The sequence below is a fragment of the Lissotriton vulgaris genome, chromosome 11, assembly GCF_964263255.1.
Source record: "Lissotriton vulgaris chromosome 11, aLisVul1.2, whole genome shotgun sequence".
NCBI classification, from domain to species: Eukaryota; Metazoa; Chordata; class Amphibia; order Caudata; family Salamandridae; genus Lissotriton; species Lissotriton vulgaris.
Window position 1 is genome coordinate 745,181,278 of NC_141699.1, and position 15,502 is coordinate 745,196,779.

At 46.5% G+C, this 15,502-nt stretch overlaps 2 protein-coding genes across 4 annotated transcripts in view; one reads left to right on the forward strand and one right to left on the reverse strand.

Annotated features, from left to right (window-relative positions):
• Positions 1-15,502, forward strand: part of PPP2R3A (protein phosphatase 2 regulatory subunit B''alpha) — a 1,213,285-nt gene that overhangs the window by 916,266 nt on the left and 281,517 nt on the right. For all 3 annotated transcript variants that reach the window (XM_086943861.1, XM_086943862.1, XM_086943863.1), the window contains one exon: positions 14,771-15,040. In XM_086943861.1, coding sequence (XP_086799987.1) covers positions 14,771-15,040 — 270 coding nt within the window. The remainder of the gene's footprint in view (positions 1-14,770; positions 15,041-15,502) is intronic.
• On the reverse strand, positions 9,796-11,263 carry LOC147683436 (uncharacterized). Its single transcript, XM_086944678.1, has 2 exons — positions 11,058-11,263; positions 9,796-10,726 (listed from the first exon to the last, which is right to left on the reverse strand). The coding sequence occupies exons 1-2, from the start codon at positions 11,261-11,263 to the stop codon at positions 9,796-9,798; spliced, it is 1,137 nt and encodes a 378-aa protein (XP_086800804.1).

The window sequence follows — 15,502 nt, forward strand, 5'->3', positions numbered from 1 at the left end:
TGAACGTCAAGTAAGTGGTACCCTATGTAGAAGCTACTACACCTGTCTTTTGCTGTAAGGTGTCTTAAAGGCCATGAAGTTGGTGGCAGGAAAGGAAAAGATATGAGGGTAATAAAGCTCCTTTTACCTTCTTAAGTTCCCAGTCCTTGGTCTTCCACTGGCTCCCAGCAGCAAAGAGGATGCTGTTTGTGAGTCAGGTGTTTAACCATAAGATGCCATCCATGGTCAGAGGATGAAAGATGTTACTTCTGCCACCACTTGAATTTTGGTGAAGTCCATGGCCTAAAAATTGTAATGTTCACAGAAAAATTAAAACTTGCCAATGTAATCAGTGAACCTGTAATATGTTGCAGTTGAGATACCTGGTTGTGGTTTTTTTTCCTGCTAGTTGTCCTATATATTTTGTCACTCAAAATGACCACTTTTTAGGCAGGCCGAAAGCCTAATCACTGCTAGACCCTTCACTAAACAGGAAGATTTTCAGAGTCAAAACATTGGTATCCTTAGGTTTTTAGATGGACTTTTTCCACAGCAGCTGATGCTGCCCTGTCAGAATGAAGATGATCTGTCTGCAGTGCTTCACATAGGTAGATATCTCAGTATGTGCACTTCTTTCACTTGGAAGGGATAGTACTGGCACTTCTCAGCACTGCTCCAGTGTTTTTAATGGGAGAGCTCTGGGATAAGGAGTGCACGCACTTCTATAGTTCTATTTCATACACTGTCTGTCTTTGATTAATTAGCAGCAAATATAATATTTTTCATGCATTTGTAGAGCTCTTTACTAACATGTTTGTGGGACTGATTCACTTGCATAGTCTGGGCGCACTTAACGGTTTTGGGGATACTCAATTACTGGAGTCAAAGTGGTCCAGAAAATGCAGAGGTGAATTGTGGATGGACATTGGCATCGCAGTTAGTGTAGACTACTGTCTCAATGGTGGATTCATGTTAATTTCTGGAATGTTTGGTGTATAGAAAGAGGATGTAGATATTTTGTTGACGTGGCAAACGATTATCTAGAAATACAGCTTGGGACCTTTTTGAGTGCCCGATAGTACGAAGAATTGTCTCTAATACGTAGTATGGATGAATGAATGAATGAGAATTTGTAAAGAGCAACTGCTACCCACATAAGGGTGTCCTAGCTCTGAATCTGGGACGATAGAGATCCGAGAAGTTGGATAGTTAGGTAGTAGTTCGAAGGATGAAATTAACTTGCAGTGGATATCCTGTTCAGCTGACAAATGCTAACCCAAACTCATGGCTTGAAGTCGTCTTTTGCTAGTGGTGGTGCTAGGGAGTTGTAGTCAGTGAGTACTGTTGTTGTAGTGCGAGGTATGAATTTACTGTGATGTGGATGTGCTGCAGGGATGGGGAAATGCTTAGCCAACTAAATGGCTTGAAGCTGTATTGTGCGTCTGATAGTGCTGTGTTCTCAAAAACTTCATAACTGTGCAGTTAGGGCTGCGCCTTTGAAATCTTATAATCAAAAGCTGAAATTTGCCGAGATCTACTCCTCCTCCTTTTGCACATATCTTTTCCATCTCGTGTTCCTTTCTTGTATTCGCTGTCAGCCCTGAACGTAGAATTTCCTAATTTGAATACATTTGTAGATGTTTGTGTAACAATATGGAATCTCCCCATCACACGTGCACAAGGCCAGCAAACAGAAGTGAATAAAAATAATAGCCAGTGTCACATTGGAAGCACACCTCTCGTCGTTGACAGTCTCCCAGCATTGCAGCTATAGGTAACAGTGCACTTGATCCAGGTTAGGGATATGGCACTTTCCTTACAAGTCAGAGCATGCCATTAGTTGAACCAAACACTTAAACAGCACCCCACAAGAGAAATGGGTCTGGGGAGGTCTGATGTTAGCAAAAAAAGGACTCGGTAAGCTAAGCGCTCTCTGCTGGCATGTGTTGCGATGTAACAAGTTTGCATTCCAACGTGGTTGAATCGGCCCTTTATTCTTCTTAAGTTGATCATTGAAGTGAATAAACCGATTACCAATTATTTTCAGTATGACAAAAAGGAAAGCTTGTGGTAGGAAGTGCTATAATACCGAATTTTAGTTGTATAGGCTTTTCGGAACTGCTCTACCAATCTGTGAACTAAAATCAGCCTTTCAAAATGTTGTCATAGAGGCCTATACACTATCTTTTTTTATTTTATTTTTAAGGACCGTGTGATGCCACTAATGTTTTTAATCATAAAGCTGTGACAGGTGGCTGTCTTTGCTTTGTTGTAATATGGGCTTGGAATTTTATTATGCCTATTTTTTGACAAATCACAGGACAGTTTGATGCCATGTATAACAGAATTGGAGATGGATTCCTTCTTCATTGTTTTACTTTTTACCTTCAGAGCATGTCTCACGAGAATGTGTTGGTCTCTTGCTACATACGGTGTAAAACTTGGATACACAACTTGTTCGTGAAAGAACAGTGCTCAAGTTCACATATTTGAAAGAAAGCGTTTTACTGCCCAATTCATATAATACGATACCCACATTTAATATGGTTTTTGCCTCTTTCCAAACTCCAAGGTAAGAAAACGTGTGAAATGTATGAGTTTCATTTTGAGGAAGAATCACTCCAAATAGGAACTGAATGGTTCAATTGGCCTTTCATCTTGAACCTTTGTGGACATTCTAATCTGAGCATTTAATAAAGAAATTCATGTCCATATGTGTGACGACCAGGTAGCCTCTTCACAGTTTTCTATGGCCCACTTCATCTGGCTAGAATTCATTTGAACAGTTGCTAGCCTTGTTACTGTTTACAATAGTATGGCGTGAGATGGAATGGTGTAGCGATCAGGCAGTCTTGCACCTTTTATACTGGAGCCTGTTCACAGTAAAGGGAAGTGTACACCGCAGCTGTCCGAGATTCTGCTCAAGGCCTTACCTGGGTGAATTAAGGAGCATACTCCCATCACTCTGAATTTGGAAAGTTTCAGAAGATTTGAGTTCACTCACTACACTCCCACAATTTCCGTCTTGTAATTGCAACCACTTGTCATGTGAGTCAACAAACTTTAGTTTCTCCCTACACAATTCAATCGATGAGAAATAGGACGATGATGTGGGTGGGCTTTGCGTGAACATTTTTTGCAGTCGGATACGCGACCTAGTGTCCCTAGCTGAAAACAATGTACTGTGTGAGCTGTAATAAATAGCGTAGGGCCCTATTACGATGTCGGGCGGAGTTTCCTCCGCCCAACATCGTCTCAGTCATAGGACCGACCAACACCCGGTCGGCAGTCCCTACCGACTAATTAGGATGCGACCGAACACTGTTTGGTCGCATTCCTATACTTTACAATGGGAGCATGTATTCTGGCTGGAATGCGTGCCCCCATTCTAAATTAGAAGGTGCAGTTCATAGGGTGCAGGAATCAACAGAGGGGCACCATTGGTGCCCCCTCGGCCTCCAACCAGAGGCCGTGCACCCATGGGGCCTGCTGGCGGCCCCAAAGTCAAGTTCTGACAGCCTTTCTGTGTTGGAAAGGCCAGCACAGAAAGGCTGTCGAAATCCGAAATCGTAATCCCTCAGGCAGAAAGAGCCATCCTTGGGATTACTGACAGCATTCCTACTGGCGGATGGGATCGGAACCCAGTCAGAATGACCGGTCGGATTCCTTTCTGACCATCTCTATTGTAATGAGGTGGGTGGAAAGGAATCCGACTGGTCCATGAAGATGCTTTCGGAAAGGCTCCAACCAATGGTCGGAGCCTTTTCTGACAGCATCATAATCAGCCCCTTAGTTTTAATCCAACTCATTCAGAAGCCAGTTCAGATCACACCTCAGCCATTTGCCATGTTTTCTTTATCATGGATGAATAAATACTGGTATAAATGTGGGCACTCTGTATATATGTTAAATAAGAAATATACATTTTACAGTCTGATTTTTCAAAGTACTTGGTGGAACAAACTAACTCGGTAATATGTATGAGCTTCATGAGAGATAAGACATAGGTAAACGGACATGGTATTGATATGAAGTTAGGTGAAACCATAGTTTTCAAAATGGATACATCCATAGGCACATGTACTTTCTGTCATGTTCCTTTTCTTACAGTGCAGTCTAGCTACCACTGTCATCCGCGCTCACTTTCCAGTATGCAGAGATCGTGCCATGTCATTGACATTACTACCAGGCACAGAAAAGATGAGAAGCAGAGAAGCTGTTCCCATCGCGGGTCTCCAGAAGTGCCCATTTTCAGGATACAGAACGGGTGTACAGAAGCCAATCGCATAAAGTCGGAGATGGCAAGAAAAGGGGAAGCACACACCTGGGGGAGGCTGGCATGTTCCAGCACTCAGGGATAGGATTGTGGGAGGGAGAAGAGCATGGTTGGCTTGGCAGTAAAGAGAGAAGATAGAGATTGGGCTCGCTGTTGAGGAGAAAAACATTTTGGAGTCGAGGAAGAGATTTCCAATGTTCATCTTACTTGGGCTTGAGTTTGTTTAACGTATATGTCTGCAGCAGTTGTATGTCACTATGACAGGACTGACAATATTGACCTCTTGATAGTAATATATATGCTACATCAGCCTCTCACTTCATTGCAGGTAACTAGGTATTTTCTTTCATAATTCCACCCACACTTACCTTTGGAGAGTACTATATAGCATTAGTTCGATGGAGTAGATAGGATATTATTACTGTGTAGTATATCACTTGATAGAGCGATCAGTGTGCGGAACAACATTGGCCTATATCGATGAATTAGGAAAATTATTTGTAAACCTATTTTACAAATCTTATGCACAGTGAAGCTCTTATATTTCCGACTCTACAGAGTCTCATGTTCACATTCTTACATGTACAGTCAAATCGTTTTCAAGATCAGCTCTGTTTTTCATATAGTGTGGATTACTTTTCTAAACTGCAGACTGACTTTCGAATAGCAGACAAGCTGTGAAATGTTTATTTTTGAATACTGTTAGCATTAGGATCCATATATACTGAACTGATGCACTTCATTACCCATGGCCTAAGTGACGAAGGCCATTGTTTAGCTTGGAGTAAAGGAATTTTAGCTTCTAAGGTTCTGATTGTGGTTGCGGTTAAATTCCTTTCACTTTCAAGTTTTAGGATTATTATTACACCCACCGCTGTTTTCATTTGATACATTTAGCATGGTAAAACTTGGTGAAATATATCGACGGAAAAAGGTCAAATTAAAGGGACTAACCATGCAGTTTTCCATGTGAATATCGAACTGCATTGTATGCTTCATTTCCGAGGCCAAAACTCGAAGTGGGAGGCACTCACCATACTCAGGAGGTACTCACCATACCTTACCCCGGGCAATCAGTATTTACAGGGTGTAGTAAATACCCATTCTGCCAACCACATAATCAAGGCTTAGGAGCATACCATGCCAGCCTGCGATGAGGAAAAGCTGTGGCAAGCAGTCAACGCTCCTGAAATAGAAGGAAACCTTGTGCTTTATGCCCGTAGTCAGTTCATGTTGGTGCTCGTGGATGAGTTACCCCACTTTTTTCCCTTTCATATTATAAACTTTAATTAGGAAAATGTATGAGGTGTATTCATGGGTATCATAAAAAATGCATAACTTTTCAAAGTTTAAATGATGTAACTGGTGCATTGTTTGTTTACTTAATTAGTTAAGCAGTTCAATTGCGTATTTTTTATTTTGTTTTGTAAATTTTCACATGTCGACGAGATCTTTTGGAAGGACCGTAAGAAATGGGTAGAGGAATTATTGGTACTTTTTTGTCTGTGGAAATGTGAGATGGCAAATCAGGCACGGTTAGTCAATCGATGACGTTCATTGAGGCAGTTAGCCAATTCAGTATAGCTTTTGGAAACACCGATTTGTGGTTTCTCACAAAAGAGAAAACCGACATGGTCAGCGACTGGCTGCCGCCCCCTCCCCAACTGCCCACACCAACCCCCGGACACATGAACATGAAACATAGTTATCTTTGGAAGGCGGGGGGGTCGCAAGACCCGCCGGCCGTATTTATTAAGATATAAAAATAACACATTTTTAATTGCATGGTAAACAAGTGATACAAAAATCAGCAGGACATTAGATACAATATTGTCAACAAGTTTGAGAGACTAACCTTAACAGAAACTCTAATACAGATTGTTTCCTAACCGAATCTAACATCCTCATCTAGATTTTTGTATACTACATTTCTGGCCATATGGCAAGGTCGCTAACCGGTGTCAGGTCCTACTAGCTGCGCCTTACCTAGAGATGTGCGCATGCGATGCCGGGCCTGGTAATTACTCGGTCCACGCCGTGAACTCCATTTACCCACTAAAGGAGGGCCCTTACTCTGCGCCATCTTGTGACGTCATGAGTATACGCGCGCAGGGTGGCTACCAGCCTAAGGAAAGCGTGACTACTCCAACCTGCGCCCCTTTGAAGCACCAGTTACCTTGCCCCTGAAGTTCTAGGAGGGGCCAATGGCCCCTCCCCCTGGGCGGGAACCTCCATGGTATGATGCCCGCCCCCTCAGACCTTAAAAATAGCTGCTCACCGGTCATGACTTTACCGCCACAGGCCAGCATTGTTACCTGACGATCTGGCCTCCCCTACTCTAGACCTAACCTGGAGCGTGTTCACCCAGCGAATCCCTCCAACCAGGCCCAGACATTATTAGACCAAAGGACGTTCCCTGCCTCCGTCAAGTGCACCCCATCCCCAGGTAAAATTGCTCGCCCCAGATACACCCATGTGGAATCGTCTGCAACCGGGGGGCTCAAAATAGTTTGTCCAACTGTGTGTTGATCCTCTTTACCGAGTGATTCAACGCCCTGACCGAGTCCCCCCTCGCCACTGCCACCGAGGGATAAGTTGCGACCATACTACTGTGCAACCCGGGCACATCCTGGCCACCCACCCCGCAGTGGAGATGATCTCTTCAATGAGAATGCGCCTCCCCAGTTTGGCCAGATCATTCTCCCCTAGGTGAAGTATCACCACTGACGGGGAGGCGGGCTGCTGAGCTAGGAGTCCCTGGAAGAAGTTCCTAAACTGGCTGAGGCATAGACCCCCTCTCCTAAAGAATGAGATATCAAACCCCTTCAGCGCCGCCCTTTTCTTACGGTCTCCTGAAAGAAAAACATGTTCAGCACGCCTCACATAAGAGTGGCCTACAATCCAAGTCACCATTGTCCTGTGTCCTCCACGGTGCTCCTGCTGTGATGTTGTAAATCGTTGACTCCCGGTAGTTAGTTCCTCCCCCGCGTCACAGGTTTGAGAAACTGCAAGAACCAGAAACATACCAGGCGTGAGAATCATCCTAGCACAACATGTCAATTTGTACGTAACGTTTATAGCACTCAGATAACCATCTCCCAATTCTCTTCACCTTCTCAGCCGAGAGGCCCCCTAGCGCTGCTTCAGTTGCAGCCCCTATCCTAAAGGAGTGAGTGCCAAATTCTTTGGGATCCAAACCTGCCTGTCTGACCGCCAGCCCCAGAACCCGCCTAAACTGGTACCTAGTCAATGGTGTCCCATCGGCGTGACACAACAGTGCCCCCCCCCCCGCCCTGCCCTCCCGCTGCCTGTGGACAACCTCCACATGACTAACCGGGCAGCAAGGGTTGACCCGGGCCCGGTGGAGCACTATGGTGTGACCCCGAGATTCCTGGTTAGTCTTTGACCTCTGAATTGTCACCCACATCGTATCCTCTCTGATCCTGACGCTAGCCCGCTGGAGGCCGCCCAACTTATCTACTTTGGACCCTGCCACCAACTCTCCAATTCTCAGGGCCCCATAGAAAGCCAGGGAAAATGCAGCTTTGAACAAAAGTATCTCCCATTCAGAGCTACAGACCTCGTGCAATGCCAGCAATAGGGCCGCCAGCCGCGCCAAACCTATGGGCCTTCTCGTATCCACAGAGTGGCCCTGTAACCGGCGCCATCCCCTCATAGCCTTGCGCACCATAAAGGTATTAGTGGGGTCTTGCATGCCCTTCGCCTGCGCAAAGAAGGATACCGCCGCCCTATGTCTGCTTGCGGCTGAAACTGAGCGCCCATCCCTGTGCATCCATTCTAAATAAGCCGCAAAGCTGTCCTCGTGTGCCCACCTAACCCCCCATTCCTTCCCCAAGAAAGCACGGTAAGACAAAAACGCCCCTTCGTAAGCTGTCTTGGTCCTGGGGGCTAAGCTAGCAACCACGAGGTCCTGTAATCTGGGGCACCAATCTGCCAAAGTACTGCCGGGAAGTGCGCTGGCAGGGGTCTGCTGCAGGAAGATGTTCCCTGAAGACCTGCATTTTAAAGCGAGAAAGGGAGTCAGCCGCATTGTTGAGGATGCCTGGGACATGTTTGGCTCTGAAAAGTACATTCCACTTTAGGCACTGCAACACAATCTCTTTTATCAGGCGCAATATGAACGGACAGCGTGCCCCCTGTTGGTTTATGCATCCCACCACTTTCATGTTGTCCGACCAGAACACCACTGATTGGTTACATAGGTGTTCTGGCCAGACCTTCAATGCCACCCAGACTGGGAAAAGTTCTAGGAAGCCGATGTTGGCGGTCAAACCCCATGCTCTCCATTCCTCAGGCCACCGTTGGGCAACCCACTTAGTCCCTAGGATGGCGCCAAAGCCCACGCTACCAGCAGCGTCTGTCCATAAACCCAACTCTGCTGATGTCGCGGGAGGACCGGACCAGACTATCCTGCCATTAAAGTCCTCCAGGAATGCCATCCATATAAGCATGTCCTGGCGAACCTCAGCTGACAGCCTAGTGCGGTGATGTTTCTCCCTTAATCCTCTCATAGCCTGGGCAATCGAGCGTGAGAATGGGCGCGCCATTGGGATGACCCGTAGTGCAAAGTTCAGTTGCCCCACCACTTCCTGCAGCTGCTGCAAGGAAACCTTACCTCTACACAGGCATTGACGGAGAGCTGCCCTAAACGTAGACACTTTGTCCTTGGACAACCTGAAGCATCCCTGTACTGAGCCAATTTCGATAGCAAGGAATTCCAGGCAAGTAGCCGGGCCGACCGTCTTCCCCGGCGCCAGCGGAACCCCAAAAGCCTGCATGAGCACGCAAAATTCCTGCAATGCCCAGGCACACTCCTGAGAGTCCGCCGCGCCTAAGAACAGGAAGTCATCCAAGTAATGCATGACCTGTTGGTGGCCCGTCGCCTGTCTCATGACCCATTCTAGAAATGAACTAAGTGTCTCAAAGTAGGCACATGTATGGAACGACCCATGGGCATGCATTTGTCCATGTAAAACTTGCCCTCGAAAGTGAAACCTAGAAGGTGGTGATCCAATGGATGTACTGGTAGGAGACGAAAAGCGGATTCTATGTCAGATTTAGCCATCAATGCCCCTGGTCCCAGAGCACGCAACAAGTCAACAGCCGGATCAAATGAGGCATACTTTACACTACAAATCCCTTCATCTATCGCTTCGTTCAAGGATGCCCCTCTTGGCGCGGACAGGTTGTGGATCAGTCTAAATTTGCCTTTCTCTTTTTTGGGTACTACTCCAAGCGGTGAACACACAAAATTGTGGACAGGCACCTCCTTGAAGGGACCAGCTATCCTACCTAATGATAATTCCTTGGTAATCTTAGCGGACACGACCGTTGGATTCGGTTTTATTGACAATTGATTCCTGCAATTTGCGCTACCTGTGTAACCCACCGCCAGGATCCTAAAACCTTGTGAAAAACCTTCCTGGAGTAGGGTGGCCGCTATATGGTCAGGGTACCTATTCAACCATGGGATCATTGCTAACACGTCTATAGGTGTGGGGGGGCCCAGTCCGGCTGAATTACTCTGGCTTCCCCCTCCCCCTATGACCGTGGTTACCTTGCTTGGATCTGCAAGCTGTCTCGGGGTGGGATGTGTGACCACAGACCACACATGCGTGCCTAAATCTACAGGTGCCCTGGGCCCTTGTGCAGGAGCGCTTATTAAAGTCCCAGCACACCCCTTTTCTCTCTGACCCCCCCCTATTTTTCCCTGGAACTTCATTCCCATGGGTAGATCGAAAGGGCTGTTGAGGCCTGGCGCAGAACACCCTGACTGCACTGGTGGCCTGGGATGGGGCTGTGTCACCTGAGAACTGCTTGAGCCAGGACATAGAATCTACTTTGTCCCACGCCAATGATGTATCAAATTCCTTGGCCTTCCTGAAATTAACATCATACTCTTTCCACGCATCCCCAGTATATTGATCACTCCACCCCACAATCCTACTCTGGTAGCAAGCCATGGCTGCCTGCACATTTGGGGGGCGTTCGGCCGTGATGGCCGAAAGGACAGAAAAGGCGCTGATCCAATTCTTCAAAGTCTCCTCTACCCTGAACCTGGAGCACTGTGCCCTCCATTCACTTGGATGCATCCATTCCTTGAGTACCTTGGCCTGCTCCATTTCCCTATTGTCTAGCAACAACGAAAAAATGTATACATATTTCCCCGCCCAGATCATCTCTTTTACCGCCTGGGACACATGTTGACCCAAGTTTTCACTCCTGGATGGCACTAAACCGTCTCCCAAGAGAGGCAGTGACACCTCCTTACCATTAACGGGCACTTGGGCCGGTAGAACACTATCCCCATTCGGCTGGGCGGGACTGGCACCTGCAAGGGAAGAAGATGAGGGCACCGCAATACTCTCCGCCGCATTTGCAGCCTTAATCTTCTCAACCAATTTTTTCGCTTCTGCCTCATGATCAGATGTGGCAAGACACACGCCCCCCCTTTTTCAGCCACGGCAGCAAGGCCGTTATCTGAGACACCGATTCTGGAGGGACTGGGTCAAGATTACCTGCTGGGACTGCAGGCGCCACTGGGGGCATAACCGGTGGCAGAGGTGTAGGAAGCAAGGGAGTGGCCGGTGGCGGCAAACCCGTGACTGGGATTGGTACCACGGGTGAAGGGGCAGGCCCGGCAGGAGGGAGGGCCAACGGAATGGCAGGGGCCGGTGCTGCAGGAGCTGGGACTAAAGGCATAGGTGCCAGAGGGGCCGGAACCGCAGGTACAGGTATGATAGGTGCCGGAACTACCGGCTCAGGGGCGGGGGCAGTGTACCTGGGTTTCTTGGCCTTAGACCTCTTAGGCGGGGTAGCAAAATCCCCCCTTGGCAAGGGGGCCGCCCTCTGGCAAATAGGCCTACCAGATGGGCCAGGGGCATCATCAAACTTCTCATTGATGCGGGCCTCTAATTCATCAAGTTTCCCCAATTGTCTGTTAATGTGGCTCATTTCACGCATCATGGCCTGCATCATAACCTCCATCTTGGACCCTCCTTTACTACCCCTTGGCCCTGGCATGTTCTAAAACACAAACCACCGCCTACACTCTAAGTGTTACAATTGGGCGTACGTGCGATTTGTACCTTCACCAGATGGAGGATGTCCAGGGGGCTATCAGCATCATGCAACGGCAACCGCAACACCACCGGCTTATCCGGCTATGTCAGGGGTGAGTAAACCTAATGTAGACCCACCCGGCGGCCACCAGGAGTGATGAAATGCTAGCCCCCTGTTCTCCCCTTACCGACCTATCCTGCGTACTCCGCGCCGGTATTGTGTCCTACGTCCACGTCCTCGAGCTGATCAGTCAAATTGCAGCAATGTTCTCTTTGATTGCCTGTAATAGAAAATGTAGTAATACCTGGGAGTATGAGGCGGGAGAAAACCTTTATCTTAAAGGTAGTTGTAATACTTGGAGGCTTGACTACCCTTTTGTCCACCACCCTCCAGACTGTCTCTGCCTGTATGCCCCAACAATTGAAAGCACCCTTGCTTTCTATTTATACAGGCCCCTCAATGTAAAACGACACCCACAATTGGTTAATCAAACAATGTGCATCAACATGAATCAGCCCCAACGTTTCTTAAAATTGCTCCAATTCAGCAATTAAATGCACCCTTTCCCCTAGTCTCCCATCCATGTGCTGCCCTGGTCGACCCTGCTTCACTACCTAACTGCAGCTCACTCGAACAGCCGGCTAATTCCGTAGCTGCAAAGCGGGGAAAAAAGGACAATTAGTTCAAAACGCCTACGTGAGGAGCGGAGAAGGCGGGAGTTCAGCGTGCCGGTTCTCTACCAACAAAGCTCGCTGTGGCACACGCACGCAGATTTCCCCAGCTGATCGGGCACAAATGCAGCATATACTCCGGCTGTGCGTGTCCCGCCAATCCGCACCCGCACCCGCCGAGAAATACCTCGTTCTGTGCCCCACAGCCGGAAAGTGAACTACGCGGCGCTCCACGTTACTCCTCTGATGCGCAGCCTTCCCCCGAGCTCCGCACCCTCCCGACTCGTGCTCGTGCTCCAAAATCTTGAACCCTGGTCAACGCCGACTCTGCTTGCTAAACGCAGGACGACGTCCGCTCCCTCCGGTTCCTCAGCTTCTTCCCGGATCCGACGGCCTGTAAAACAAAACACACTAGATCACTAAAAACAAGAAGCCCCGAGCGTGGGGCACGACACGCTGTGGGGGAGAGTCCAGGGAACAAGAGGGTCTCCCGGGCGCTCCCTGCTTCTTTATCCCCAAGGGGCCCGGCGGGGGGGTGGCTACGCCCCCCGCCCAGCCCCTCTTGCGGCCCGCCCCCCTGACCCGGAAGTCCTACTATGACATCCGGGTCAGGGAGGGCGCCGACCAATCGGTGGTGGGGCGTGCCCGAAGGCACGCCCACCACCGAGAGGCACGAAGGAGGAGGCGGTCGCCGCGCCGCCATGCGGGCGGGGGGGCCAAGAGTCCCCCCTTTTCAGTCGGTCTGACAAGTGGGCATCTGCAGACCCTGATAGTGAATAACATTCTTGGGGTGTATTCACTTGCATGCACATTTTATAACCTTTTCACGAAGACATTTTTGAATCTGAGTAATACTCATATAGTGTGACTTCACATACTTACAAATGCAGTTAGCTGAGTCATGGAGGGAAGTCATCGCCTGTGCTGCTTCTCTCTATATGAGTGGAGTTTTCCACCAGTTGTTTAGGACTCTGCACGTGTAGTCCTACGCTTTAGGTGTGACTGTGGGAGTTGCTGGAAAACTTGAAATATCTACTGAAAAGCTGAATGAGGAAAGGAAGAATTATCGAGGGTCAGAGTGAGGAACATGCAAATACAAAAACACATCTACAAATAGGCAAGCCAGTTGCAATTCACTTAAGTTACACTGTTATCTACTCTAGTAGTGCTGCAGCCCAAATGGGCCCTTATCTACTCCAGTCAAGCCTTGGAGCAAGAGACACACCACAAATGGCCACTCACAGGTAGCCAGGAAGTCGCAAGCAAATGGGCGGAGGCATCGAATAATACTACCGGCACAAATCTCCGAACATAAAAAAAGTAAATAATAAAAGTTGAAAACAGTCATCTTCCGTTAGTCACTGCTTAAATCTATATACAAAAGCATAAGCAAAGAAAATCTAATTTTCGAGCTTTCACACACCTGTAGGCATCACATTGAATAACTGTAGAAACAATACAAAAATGAAAATGTAAAACGTAGTCCTATAGCTTTAGACATTGCAGACACATATGCAAATCACATTATATAATTGTTAGCATAATATATGCACCCGTGTAGAGAATTATACATATACATATTGTTAATGATTTCTAAACAAACATGGCTCATCTAACACTATTCTAAAAACTCAAAGATACACCATAACACATTGCATATCCCAAACACACACATCCACAATGGCACACAACACAGTCATAGCTCCATAACGTCTTGCAGCGCAATGGAGGAGCGCAGATTGCGGGTTCTAGTTATGTGCTTCCAGTTGTAATATTTATCAGTTTTGTATTTCCATTAGGTGACACCTGTTTTCCTATTCTTTTCAATTTGACACGTATTCCTAAACATACTCCTACAACATGCCTTAAATCTCTGCCTGGAGTTTCTGAATTACATTTATTTGGAAATGTATGCCTAGTTATAGATATACATTTTATTTATGTGTATTGTGTAAACCTAAGAGTATGAATTTACATTCTTCGATAAAAGTTTTTTGTCTTTTTGTCTACATGTATTGCTTTGTTTAGTTTTTAATAATATGGTGCCTGTTATTTTAATATGAAGTAGAGCTGCTTCTTCATCTAGCTGCATTTCATTAGTAACTGAAAACTTAAAAGGAGCTGGAAAAAGCAGTGGAGTTGTGTTGCTCCCATTTGGGGAAGCGAGGTAGGACACTTGAGAGGCAATGTCAGAATCCTAGATAGCCACTTGGCAGGCTCTTTCTGGACAATTATCGTCTTCTCTGGAAACCACAATAATGACAGTTAGATCAATGGGACATGAAGATAAATTATAATCAAAATTCTGAGAGAGCTGTAAGCTTTATTCCTTCGCTATTTTTGATTCGTTTTTAGAAACATGGGTTTCAACCTTGTAGTTTGTAGGATAAATGTTAAGGAGTTGAAGGATCTATTGTATTCGCTCCACAGTATATGTTTTGCAACAGCAGCAACATTATCAGCTTTTGCAACCCTTTGTTCTGGAGTTTGTGGCTAAAATGAGCTCTACAGTAACGGCTATTCCTGCAAGGGGAGAGGTAGTAGGCTGACCCAATACATAGAATAATAATCCAGTGGTCAGTCATTTTAGTGTTGATCACTTGGAAACTTGTTCAAGCCACCCTGTAAAGATATGCATGTTCGGCTCTAACAGGATTCAGGGCTTAGAAATACAGTTACAGGAAATTGTGAAAAAAGAAGTAAATGCAAGTCATGTACATCGAACTTATTTTCATGATTTTTCCTTATTTTCTCTTCACAGGTTCAAAGCAGACAAGAAAAGAAGCCTGGAACTCCGCCCCCAGCACCAGTGATCCCTGTGCCTAGTCCTCGTCCTGCCTCTCCTCCACCGACTGTGAATCATGTCATTGTCAGTGCTCCAATAGCTATAAACATTCCACGTTTCTACTTCCCAAAGGGCCTTCCAAACCCCTGCTCCACTGTGGATGAGTCCCTCGCCCGGGCTGAAGCTGCCTTCTCGGAAATGGAGGAGGAAAAAGCAGACATCTATGAAATGGGGAAAATTGCAAAGGTAAGGTGTTGGTGAATGACCTATTGCCATGTTTGTTGCATGAGGAGGTAAATGTGTAGAGCAGAATCTGAATAATATAAAATATTTCAGGTGTTTGGGTCATTTTAAAATAAAAGCAAGAAAGTGAGCCTTTCATCTGTTGGAGAAGTGATATAAAGAACTTGCTTAATAAAATTGGAATACCATTTTATATTTCCCTCTATCCATCGCAAGTGTCCACCATTGTTTTATGTTATTTCCGAAGTCATCTAGGTTATAATTAGATTGGGGAATATCATGTTCAACATATGAAAAAGAAAAAAACATTAAGGTACTTTCCTTGTAAATAGCACATTTCTATTAAATGCACTTTACAGTATGTCATTGTATTAAGATCCTCACAGCATTTTTCAATAGAAATATTGTCACCCTCTCAAGAATGTAATTGGGCCCTAATGGTCCCAACCAATGTCTGACATAATT

Bases quoted from the DNA above. Each gene is read 5' to 3' on its own strand.
- LOC147683436 (XM_086944678.1), bottom strand. From the start codon at position 11,263: ATGGAGGTTATGATGCAGGCCATGATGCGTGAAATGAGCCACATTAAC. The intron at 10,727-11,057 runs GTACACTGCCCC...TGGCTGAAAAAG, and splicing joins TCTAAGGCCAAGAAACCCAG to GGGGGGCGTGTGTCTTGCCA.